Source organism: Typopeltis vanoorti, chromosome 15, assembly GCF_054136105.1.
Source record: "Typopeltis vanoorti isolate ZY-2024b chromosome 15, IOZ_Tvanoo_1.0, whole genome shotgun sequence".
In the NCBI taxonomy this organism is placed as follows: Eukaryota; Metazoa; Arthropoda; class Arachnida; order Uropygi; family Thelyphonidae; genus Typopeltis; species Typopeltis vanoorti.
The window spans coordinates 119840814-119854293 of NC_143563.1; the positions used below are offsets into that span (position 1 = coordinate 119840814).

Below are 13480 nucleotides of genomic sequence, written 5' to 3' on the forward strand. Positions count from 1 at the left end.
TAGCCAAATTCAAATGCGCGTCATCCTGTAAACAGTAAATTCATGCAAGTTCAAGTTTTTACTTGTTCAGGCTAAACTTCTTGTTAGAATTAGGATCAGAATAAAATAAGATCTTAAGGAATAATAACAAATAAGTGATTATAAATAATTTGTTTAAGACAAATCTATAAAATATAATTAAAATTTAAACAGAAATGTAATTTATTTTGATATAATTAATGAATAATATTTTTTTAAGTATTTCCTCCTCACCTGAAATCTTTGGCACCTTTACCATCCTGGCACCTGTGTGCATTGCACATATTACAAACTGTGCCGGCATGCCCCTGCATGTGATACAAGTGCTACATACAATTCAGCCTTATAAATAAAACTTATTACCTAAAATGTACAGAGAAGATAAACATTTCACAAAATTACTTCCAATTTTCTCTCTTCAAAGTCACAGGATGCCAGCAAAGGTTGGTCAATTGGTAGAGCCCCTGCTACTAATGGCTCATGCAAAAGAGTTAAGCAAGTTTTTGAGTGCTGTTAGCAGTTGGAACGAGTTAAACGTTCAATGCTGTTGGCACACTCTCCCTCGATGAGTCTTTTGACCCCCTGGAGGTTTCAAATAATAATTTATAGAGAAATTACAAAAAATTAAAAATATATTTAACTCCTTTAAGGTAAATTAATAAAAACTTTTCTCCCTTTCACAGAAGTGATCCAGTTAAATTTCTATATCTCTTTCTTGCAATTAGAAAAATAAAATAATAATAATAATTAAAAAAGCATACACATCACTGGGATCCTATCTGGTTCCTGAAGTTCTGCATCACATGAAAATTACTTTTTCGAAATTCTATGAAAAATTTCTTCCACATTAACCTGGTAACAACCCTTTACCAACTTAAATGTTTTGATCATATCCCCTCTCTTTCTATTCAGAAGGCTTTGCAAACCACATTCCCTCAATATGTTCTCATATCTCACATATCCCAAAAAGACCGATTACGACCTCTGGACCCTTTCCTCCTCATTACCATGAAAGCAAAGGGAGTAAATCTGTGCACAATAATCATCCATACGAGGCCTAATCAAGCCTTATAAAAGGGAACTAGAATCTCTTTATTATTATTATTATTATTATTAATTAGGCCTCCAAGAAGTTATCGCGGGAGGTCTTTCCTAGGAAACACAAGTCTATCAAGACTCATCGTGGGAGGTCCCTCCTAGGAAACACAAAGTCTATCATACCACTTCTTAAACTCATTGACTGTTCTCACTCGCACCACTCTATCAGGCAATGCATTTCACAGTTCAACCACCAACCATGCAAAGAAACCACTCCTCACCCTCTTGCTCACAGTTTCCTTTCAAAACTTCCAGGGATGGCCCCTTGTCATCACTCCTTCCCGCTGTTTCCCAGTGTCAACCCTGTAACCACCTCTCAACAGTTTGAAAGTCTCAATCATATCACCTCTCCTTCTTCTATCCACCAAACTCTGCAGACCACATTCCCTCAGCCGATCCTCATCTCCTGATCTTTCACACTATTTCTTACTTCTGATCTCTTGCTTACATCACACACTGCACTTCCATCTATCAAGCAGTTTCTCCAGTTCAAGTTTCTCTCCTTATAATAACAATATTACATTTTACTTAAATATTTTGTTTATTTCTACAAGTTAAGGTTCTCCACATCACTACCATAATCTAATGTGATGTGTTCATCACTTGTGCAATGTGACCTTTGAACTTGAGATCCTTGTCCACTACCACCACTCCAAGGTCTCTCATCTCCCCAAGTGTATACTTTGCGTCCCACTGTTGCCTACCAAATTTCAGACCCTTATACTTGGAAACACTGAATTGACAGTTACATACTGATGCTAACTCATACAAGTCTATTCTTGTCCTTTCTATCCTTGCAAAAAACACTGTATCCTTCTATTTCTTTTCCCGTTAGGATATCATCTTCATTCCACCATGTTTCACTTATTCCAACAATTTTGTGGCAAACAGACTAAATAAGGAAAACAATTTCATCCCCTTATTTTTCTGATATACCTGGAATTTGTAAATAAACACAGTAGTTCACTTTTAGGTTTATAACCAGTCCTACCCGAGCAACTTGTTGGTTGTGATTTTACCACCACACCTGTCCTTGCCCAATCATCTTTATTAGCACTCGCACATATATTTACTGAGGCTCAACTATCCCACTTGCATAACAATCTATTCCATTTCTAGCTGATCATCCCCATACATACATCCAACAACTACACCCATGATCTATCTCTTTATGCCATGTCTTCCACATTTTGGCACAGTCAGTTAATTTGTTAAATGAGTTTTTTTATATCGGTTTTTGGGATACTGCTGAGGATCGTGGTTACTGCCGCTTGAACGTTTTCAATGGTGTCATACCACTTTTCTTTCATCAGCAAATGAAGTCGGGAAGAGAAAGAAGTCACAGGGTGCTAAATCAGGTGAATATGGCAAGTGATCCAACACACAAACTTGGTTTTTGTCTCAAAGTGTTCAAATAATGAGATCGTGCATTATCTTGCAAAAGTGACCAGCTGCCTGCATCACGATATTCATGCCTTACGTGACGAATTCTCGCTATCAAGCACTTCAAACCTTCGAGATAAAACTCACCACTGACCGTTTGGCCAGGCGGAACAAATTCTTTGTGGATAATGCCCTTGGAATCGTAGAAACAAATCAGCATTGTTTTACTTTTGACTTCTCCAAGCGACTTTTTTTCGGACGCCTCTCTTCTGGTGGTTTCCACTCAGCACTCTGGCATTTTGTTTCGGGTTCATACTCAAAACACCACATTTCGTCACCAGCAACAATCGTTTCAAGGAAGTTTGAGTCCTTACGAGGCAGTTTTAATGAGGTCCTTGCAGTGTTCAATTCGATTCATTTTTTGGTCCTTGGTCAACTTGTAGGGAACAAATTGCGAATTCAATTTATGACGGCCCAAACTCTCAGTCAAAATGTTGTGTACAGTTGATTTTGGAATACCCAATTCATCTTCAATCAATCTCACGGACAATTTCAGGTTTTCTTTGATGAAAGCACGCACTTTTTGGATGTTAACTTCGCTCAGTCCAGTATTTTAATGGCCCAGCTTTTTGTCATAATCAAGCATCTCACAACCACTTTGAAATCGCTTAAACCACTCGTAAACTTGAGTACGGGATAAGCATTCATCACCATATGCTTTTTGAAGTATTTGATGCGTTTCAGTAAAATTTTTACCAAGTTTAAAACAAAAGTCAATCGCAGCTCTCTGTTTGAAACTCATTTTCCAACCATCTGTCAAAACACAGTCACTCTTGGCACTATAACTGTGCTTCTAATGAAACAAATGTCATAAACAGTTGACACAACACTAATGAAGGTTGCCGCTTTCGACAACAAAAAGATACAACAGGTGGTGCCACCCGTTTCTTCTATTTCCGAAAAGTTTGGTTTCTTTTTGGAAAGGGTGTAGTAGGTTAAAATGTTTCCTTTTATTGTAAAAAAAAAAAAAAAAAAACTGGCCTTCACTAAATTTAAAAGATGTAAAAAAAAATCTGACATCACTAAATATCATATATTTTACTATAGACATATAGAACAGGTTAAGAAATTTTAAGCAATATTAAGAAAACAAACACCTTACCAGGACTTGACCTCCTTTGTAAAAAGGTTGATATTTTGCTATTACTGCATATCTACAAAGAATTTTTTTTTTAAATTTCTAAAATGGTAATTTATTATAAACTATAACACTCTTTGACATTAAAGTTATCTCTGTTATTGTTAAAATAATATGTGCAGGCAAAAGGAAAAAATATCATGGTTGACAAAAGTCATGCATTAATGCAGTAACAAATAAATATACATTTCATTAAAACAGAATCCAGAAATGTTGCACAAATTTTTATTATCAAATTCTTGTGACAGTATCTGAAATAAACCATAACATAAACAGTAATTTATATACACATACACACACAAATGTATACAGTAATATTTCATGGCATCAGTTCAGCAAAACACAGAAGAGATTATGGAAGCAATATATATATATATATTGCTTCCATAAATATATATATATTGCTTCCATCTCTCTCTCTCTACATATATATATATATATATATATGTATGTAGAGAGAGAGAGAGGGGTTCAGAACTGAGAACTGTTACATGAAGAATACAGGGCTAAAGCTACAAAAGTGACTATTATTGTAAGGAGAGAAAAATTAGAATATGAGACTAGAATTAGAATTAGAAAATTAGACTGGAACTGCAATCCAAGAAGAATTCCAAGGAATTTTTTCAGTATGTAGTGAGTAGGAGGAAAAATGATTGGATGGATTATCTTGCTGGATGAAGATAGAAATTGGGTGACCAAAGTAGATGACATAGTTGAACAATTCAATGATCACTTTATTAGAGCATTTCATCCTGGTACAGCAGGCATACCTTCTAGGAATATCTTCTAGGTATTCCTAGAAGGATAATGAGCGATGAAGTGTTAGAAGTAAAGGAAGGGGATGTATTCTGAATACCGAGTATGCTAAGTCATTTCCTGACATATGCTATATCAGTAAGGCATGAGGATTAGATAGAATTTCACCATGTGTCTTATGGGAGTGCGGCATGGAACTGACTGCAATTAGCTTCACTGTTTGATGAAAGTCTTGCAATGGAACAGGTTCGTGGAGAGTGGAAAGAGGGTAAGATAGAACCACTGCAAAGATGGCAGTAAAATGGAAATACCAAACTATAGGCCTGTTTGTATTTCTTCTGTAGTTATTACGATTTTGGAGAATTTGGTAAAGAGCTCATATACAGAAATGAGTAAAAGAGGACGATATTATTTATGCAGGTAAGCATGGATTTGTCTTGTTTTAGTAATCTGGTAACCTTTTACAAAGAGGGTAAGGCATACACTGTCATTTTTTGGAATCTCTCAAAGGCTTTCACAAGCTGCAACATATGGGCTTGGATATCAGGTTAATGAACTTGATTGGCTCTCTGGCAGATATCAGAGTTGTATATGGGGGGACAGGAAGGTTATAAGTGGAATTCCACAGGGTTCAGTACTGGGACCATCACTGCTTAATCTTTATGTCAATGACATTGTCACATGATTACAGGGAATTATTCTGTTTGCAGATGATGTGAAACTTAGGAAGGTTATTAGTAATAGTTCTGATGTTTTGGCTCTTTGAGAAGATTTCAACAGAATGGAAAGGTGGAAAAAGGAATGGTGGTGTCAGTTTAATGCAACTAAATGTAAGGTTTCAAAATTTGGAATCCACAGATGGGATACTTCATATTTACTTGGTGGAGGAAGTAAGAGATCTTGGGGTGATTGTGGATGGAGATTTGAAGTTCCAATATCATATTGCAAAGGTTATGAAGACATCTAAAAGAATTGCTGCAGTGTTGAGGAGGACACTGACTACACAAGAGATAAAAGTTTAGTAGCCGCACTGTATAAAGCTGTCATCAAACCATGTACGGACTCCTTTGAGTAGATCTGAGCACAGGAGTCCGTACAATGAACTTTCGAGAGGGTGCAGAAGCAGATAACAAAAGTGACACCAGAAAGTGACAATGTTGATTATCAGGCCAGACTGAGAGCGTGGAGATTGTAGAGTTTGGTGGATAAAAGATAAAAGGGAAAAATATGATCGAGACATTTAAAATAAGGGTTATTATTATTATTATAAGCATTTTATCTCCATGGAGTCAGAGCCTCATCGTGGGAGGTACACTACTGCACACAATGCAATAGTGTCCGTGCTTTAAACTGATTCAATGTGTCTACACCCACAACACACTCAAGCAATGCTTTCCACTCACCAACCACTCTCCATGCAAAGAACCTACTCCTCACTCCTCTGCTCACACCCTCCCTATACAGTTTCCAACAATGGCCTCTTGTTCTACCCCCCCTTTCCAATTCTATGAAAAATCTCTTCCATGTCGACCTTATAACAATCCCTGACTAGCTTATATGTCTCAATCATACCCCCCCCTTCCTCCTATTCACGAGACTCTGCAACTTGCATTCTCTCATCTGTCCTCGTACTCCACATTGCAAAGACCACTGACCACCTTTGTGAATCTTCTCTGGACCCTTTCCAACATATCCTTGTCATGAAAACCTGGCAACCAAATCTGTTCACAATAATCCATATGAGGCCCGATCAAGGCCTTATACAATGCCATCATAATCTGTCTATTTTTGCATGTCAGGGTCATCTGCAGCATTGCCATTTGCCGATGTCACGTCCTCACAACTTGTGCAATGTGGACCCTGAATTTCAGGTCCTTGTCAATGATCACTCCTAGATCTCTCATCTCCTCTACTTCTGTTAAAGTTTCCCAACCAAGTATATATATACCTTACATCCTATCACTGCTTACCAAATCTTAAAACCTTACACTTTGCAACATTAAATTGACAGTTCCACTTACCTGCCCATTCAAGTAATCTATTCGAGTCTTCTTGTAAGGCCAGAACATCCACATGAGTCTGAATTAGTCTCCCCAATTGTGCATCATCTGCAAACAGCTGCATATCACTAGTTAAACCATCCCAATATCATTAACAGTGTGTTAACACTGAGCAGATTTTTCATATAGTAGAATAAGGGGAAGGAGCAAGATCAAGGGGCCATCCCTGGAAGTTATAAAAGGGAGTGGTGAATAAAAGGATTAAGAAGTACCTTTGCATGAAGTTGTGGGAGCATATAATGTGCACTACCTGAGAGGGTGGCAATGTGCAGACAGTTGATGAGTTTAAGGAGTGGTATAATAAACTTTGTGTTGACCTTCCAGGATGAGTCTTGGTCAGGAAAATAATAATAATAACAATTTCACAGGAATTGTTAGTATTATCATCGCCATCGATTTCACCCAAACCTGGGATTTCACTACAAACATTATTATTATTAAGCGATACCTCCAGGGAGTCGGAGACTCATCGAGGGAGGCGACATACTATGCACCAGCTATCATACCTATTCTTGAATTCATTTACATTGCTTGCACTCACAATGCCCAATGGCAATCCATTCCAATCACGCACCACCCTCTGAGAGAAAAATCTAGCCTCACCCTGTTCTTAGCGGCCATCATTCTCAGCTTCCAAGGACACCCTCTTGTCCTTTCCCCACCCTCCATAAATTGAAATCCTGTATGATCATTTCAGAAGTTTGTAAGTCTCAATCATATCACCCCTCTTTCTGCTGTTATTATTATTCATATTATTATAAATGACAAAATCTCAGTCTGTATCCATTAGGATTACATGTATCTTCATTAAATCTCCCTATGTTTGTTTCGTGTTTACTGTTTTCTATTCCGGCATTTAAATCCCCTAATAATAATAATAAATAATAATAATAAACGGTCTGTTTTATTTCGTTTATCTATGACTTTCTGCAGTAATTTGTGAAAGGTTTACTGTGTTCTTCTTTACCCCCCTCTTCTAGTGCATATGCCCCAATTATTGTTTTGACCTTTTAATGGTTTGAGTCTAATATCTATTAGTCTCTCAGTCCAGTAGTCATAATATACAATGTTGTCCTTTGTAGATTTGCGTATCATTATCATTAAACCTGCTTTTGCATTTTCTTCTTTTTTTTTTTTTTTAATTCTAATATGGATTTGTAGGCAGTTATTTGTTTCTTTGGTACCTTTTTGGTTTTTTGTTGTTTCTATTACTATACATATCTTTTCATTGACTTGGGTCAGTTGTTCATCAAAGTCCTCTAACTGCAGTTTCCTATTCTTGGCGTGCAATGGTCTTTACATTCCAAGTTGTGATTTTCATTATATGTTTCTTCTTCCAGTTTCATTTACCTTTTCCTGAATCATGGTCATTTGATCAATAATATGTCTAGGCTTTTCTTTGGCTGAGACTTAAAAGTATATTAAATTTTCTCTGGACAGGTTACTAGCTTTTCACTGAGTAAGTCCAGTGGTAGAGTTGCTACCTAATGCCTCTGGACAGGCAATTCTAACAGTATTTGCTCTGTTAGAGTTATAATGCCAATACCTGTTTACCTGTGACTCATTTGTACTTTTAGAAAAGGATAGAGAACAAGTTGGTGAGGTTGGCATTTAAATGGAAGAGGCTGTATATTACACTTGACCAACACTTCACACCCCAAAAAATCTTAGTCTTCATACTAACAAGTCCCCTAGGTCCAGAACAAAATGCTTCGATTGAGTTAAAAACTTGCAATTTGCTATGACCGAATCAGAAGAAAGATTCAGTATTCGGTTGACTGAAGTAGAAAAAATTCCTGTTATGTACCTCATAACAAATGCAACAATTTGATACAAACTTCATCCTTATACTCATCTCCAGAGTGCAAATGGAAGAGCAACAGGACATTGTACACCCTTCTATTGGAAAAGACATCAGTTGAATTCTTCTCGTGATTAGAGGAATCTTTATATCGGCTTTTTTTAAATGAAGGTGAATTAGCCAATCTCACATGGAGGTAGTGGGGTTTTTATCTCATAGAAAACTGAGGATTCACATCCTGCATACAGGCAAATCAGTCATGAGAACACATGCAATTTACAAATAAAAAATACTATTCTTGTTGATGGTGGGATTAAATGGCATTATGTGTGTAGTTGGAGGATTAAGAAGAGGGAGAAATGGTTAAGACATACTGGAATAGAGTAGAGTGCCCTCCCACAATGAGTTCCTTGGACTCCTGGGGAGTTTCACATAATAATAATGAATGATTGCATACTTAAGGATCATTGGATTTGCTAAACAGCACTTAATTTGGTGCTATCTATGTTTTTATTTAAGTTTATGTTAAGCAGCAATAAAATTTGTCCTAAGATTACAGTTCTAGCCATGAATAATAAAACAATCCATATTTCAGACTTATGATATATATCAGGATTCAAAATTTGCAAAATGTAAAATATACAAAACAAACAAGAAAAACAAAGAAGAGTGTTCGATACCTGTGCAATTTACAAAAAATTAAACACATGCTCAAATCAGTTATCTTTAATGGAAATATTGCTAAATTTATTGGGGCCTTTTGAGGAAATTACCAAAACCTGACTTTAAATATTGTTTTAATTTTGGAAGTGCTCTCAACTATTAAAACACTGAAATGTAACTTGAAAAAAAAAATAAAAAAATTCAGCTAATGCCTTTTATTCCTGTATAGAGACGAGGCAGTTCAATCTCCACTGATAGCCAATCAGTATTTTTAAGCAGCCTGCAGTAAAGAGACGGCTCAACAAGTGCCGATATCTAGTGGTTCCTAACACAATACAGGTAACCCTCTTATAATGTGCATTTCTATGGAATTAGGTTCCATAAAAATGCCGCATTATATAAATCGATTTATGCAAGACTCAGATCACATGGAAAAAGTAGGGTTATATTCCGAAATCGTTTTTTTTTTGTTGTTGTTATATAAACAACAATGACACTCAAAGATTGGAATCAGAGTTTCATGCCAAATATAGTATAATAAACTATAAAAGTATCGGCGACTACTAGTGTGAGCAAATGCACGTAGTCCTAGTACAAACCCGGGCAGCTTGTAGCAAAGGTGACAAAGTTCTGATCGCTATTCTTGGTATTTTCCATAATGTAAAAACACATTTCCTAGGAAATGTATGCATTATGTTTACATTTGGAAATGTTTACATTATGGAAAATACCAAGAATAGCGATCAGAACTTTGCCACCTTTGCTACAAGCTGCCCGGGTTTGTACTAGGACTACGTGCATTTGCTCACGCTAGTAGTCGCCGATACTTTTATAGTTTATTATACTATATTCAGCATGAAACTCTCTGATTCCAATCTTTGAGTTTCTTATTCGGATTTAAAACAATGTGGGATTTAATATCTCCTTAATTTAAATAATGTTTATATCGCCAAAATGAAGCCGATTGGCTCTTTATATTTAAGCAACAATGACATATCGAAGAAAATAATATTTTTATATAATTCGGGTAATTCATGCAAGTTAAGAAAACATAAACCATGAAACAAATACATAGTATAAAATTATAAAAATTACATATTGTACGTAAACTTAAGAGTAATTCTATCTTTGAATCCAGGAGGTGATCTTTCATTTTTCGAAATATAGGTGCGATTTTGCATTTTTTTGCAATATAACCCAGATTCATCAGCATTGAACACCTGGTCTGAACTATAAATGTTTATAAACTTTGAGAGTTTATTGTTTAATAAGATTTCCATCCAAAGGGATTTTCTTTGGAGTGCAATCTTCTATCCAAATCATTAGAGATTTCTCCATTTTTTCTATTAGAATATTGTGTACATGACCAATGCGCTTTGCACTCACCGTTGACACAGCAATAACACTTTCTTGGATTTTGTGTTCGTTTTGTTTGATTGTTCGAATTGTTAATTCATTTAAATTCAAAGTCCCTGCAACAGCTCTCGGTTTTTCTCCATTTTTCAACCGATCCATGATTTTAATCTTTTCTTCGAGAGAAATGAATTTTCTTTTCAAATGTTGGTTTATCCCTTTCGTTGTAATATTTTTTTACATAAAAAAGCATTACATATTAATTATGTATGTAACTCGCAGAAAATAAAGTGCTCAGCTTGAGATTAACACATTTATGATTTTTAATGCGCTTTCCTGGCAGAAACGAAGACAATTTTCAACAATAAACTTTATAAGGTAAACAACTGATGTACATGTGTTGTAAAGGATATTTCCCCTAATATTATTATTATTATTTCAGGCAACTCCAGGGAGTCCTTAGACTCATCGAGGGAGGCCCTAAACATCATGTCCACACAACTATTCGACATTCTCACAGTATCTATCATACCTTGCCTTGAACTCGCTCACTGTCATAGCACCCACAACAGACTCTGGCAGCTTATTCCACTCATTTACCACTCTAAAAGTAAAGAACCCAGCTCTAACACCCCTGCTAACCAGACTCTTGCCCAGCATCCATAGATGTCCCCTAATTCTCCCACCACCAGTCATAATCTCAAAAATATCCTCTGAATTAATCCTATAGAATCCTTTTAGCAATTTGAATGTCTCAATTATATCTCCCCTTTTCCGCCTATCAACTAGTTTCTGCAACCCACAAATCTTCAACCTGTTCTCATATGGTTAATTCCATAGACCTGCTATCATCTTAGTCACTCGCCTCTGGATCCTCTCCACCTCCTCCCCATCAAAAAGGAACTGAGGTGACCAAATATGGGCACAGTAGTCGAGATGAGGTCTTATCAGGGCTCGGTACAGAGGTACAATAACTTGCTTGTCTCTGCTTGTGAGGTATTTTTCAACAACTGAGTGAGTTGATGAGCTGATTTAGCTACTTTTGCAATGTGCCCCCCCCTAAACTTCATCTCCCTATCCACCAACACTCCCATATCCCTGGCCTCATCAATCTCTATAAGTACAGTTCCACCAATGTGGTATACAGCTGCTAATCTTTTCACCCCAAAATGCATAACTTTACATTTTGTCACATTAAATTGACATCCATTCTCCTTAGCCCAGAACTCCAATCTATCTAAGTCATCCTGCAGGACTGTGACATCTTCTGCATTCACTATCGCCCTACCCAACTTTGCATCATCAGCGAACAAATGAACTGTTCCACTTAGATCCTTCCCTATATCGTTAATGAACAGATTAAACAGGAGTGGTCCAAGAACAGAACCCTGCGGCACACCACTAATCACAGGCCGTCTTTTGGACTCTACTCCTGAATAAACTACGCTTTGATATCTCTCCGTCAACCACCCACCTATCTCACCAACCCTATATCCATTCCCATATGTTGTAGTTTACGGATTAGAATTCCATGTGGTATCCTGTCAAACGCTTTTGCCAGGTCCAGCAGTATCACCGCAAACCCATTTCCCTTATCCAGTTCTGCCGTCACCTTGTTATAAAACTTGTGCAAGTTACTGAGGCATGATCTACCCTTCACAAAGCCATGCTGTCCCCTGTATGGTATCTCATTTTCATCAATCCATTCCTGTATTTTTCCCTTAACTACTTTCTCCAAGACTCCTGATATGCTGATCGGTCGGTAATTTGCCACCATAGTCTTGGATCCTCCTTTATGCAGTGAAACTATTTTCCGCTCTTTCCACGTCTTCGGGACTAAACCAGACCCAAGACTCAGATTAAACAACATGGTCAAGGGCACTGATAATTCCTTAGCCGCTTCATGCAAGACCCGTGCCGGTATACCATCGAATCCCACAGATGTATTCACATTAAGTTTCTGTAATAGACTATTCACTTCCACTTCTTTCATCACAATTCCCGTATAAACTAATGGTTCCTTCATTTTTTCAATGTCACCACCTGGATGATATACTTTTGCAAAGTGCACGCTCAGTAACTCCACTATATCGAATGGTTCAGTGACCTCCTTACCATCGTCATTCCTTAAAATCATTTTGCCATGTACAGTTTTTTCTTGCTTGCAGCATATTGAAAGAACTGTTTGGGATTCTCTTTTGCTTGCATAGCTAGTTTCCTTTCATAATCCGCTTTTGGTGTTTTTATGACACTCGTTACCCTTCTGGCCTGCACTTTATACCGTTCGTGTGCCTGCAGGTCACCCCTTTCTTTAAATTTCCTCCACAGTTGTTTGTTTTTTTGCAGCTCAAGCTTAATGGTGTTATTCATCCATTTAACCCCTACTTGTTTTACTATTCGGACCCTAGGTATACAATCAGCCATAACCTCCTGTAAATGCTCCTTGACCACTTCCCAAGCTCTATCGACGTCCAGCCCTTGCAGTTATACATGCCATGGCACTGATCCAAGCAATCTCCTAAGCTTGTCAAACTTGCCAGCATGGTAATTCCACATATACCCTGTCTTAATCAAAAATTCCACACCTTTAGCCACCTCCCAGGTCAAGACCTAATGATCACTCTCTCACCAATAGGTGGCAACATGGTCATATTCATTACAGTCAAATTGTGAGATGCTATTACCAGGTCAAGCACTCTGACACCCCTAGTATTTTCAATTACATGCTGTCTCAGATAGTTATCCCTTAATAATTGAATAAAATCCTTTTCCTTCCTCACGTGTCCTCTCCTCCTTCCAATCAATGTTACCATAGTTGAAATTTCCCCATAATAATTACTCTCCTTCCACTCATTTCATCAATTTGTTTATGAATACTATCTCCACCATCTATTCCATCACCTGGTCTATAGCAGCACCCAACTGTATATTTTATTCTGCCACTCAATCTCACACCAAATAGCCTCGAATGAGCTCCTTTCACCATCCTGCGATACAACTTCAATTCTCCTTGGCTGCAGTTCATCAGCTATCATCAATAATACCTCTCCCCCATTTTATTCTCTCTGTCCCTCCTAAACACACTATAACCTACACATTCTATCCCACTAACTATATCATCTTCCATCAGCCATGTTTCACTAATGCCAA

General features: G+C 37.2%; 1 protein-coding gene across 4 annotated transcripts in view; it reads right to left on the bottom strand.

Moving 5' to 3' along the window:
• LOC150099104 (transducin beta-like protein 3) overlaps window positions 1–13480 on the bottom strand; it is a 470278-nt gene that overhangs the window by 438886 nt on the left and 17912 nt on the right. For all 4 annotated transcript variants that reach the window (XM_090405846.1, XM_090405845.1, XM_090405844.1 and 1 more), the window contains exon 2: window positions 3662–3713. In XM_090405846.1, the coding sequence (XP_090261972.1) occupies window positions 3662–3713 (52 nt within the window). The remainder of the gene's footprint in view (window positions 1–3661; window positions 3714–13480) is intronic.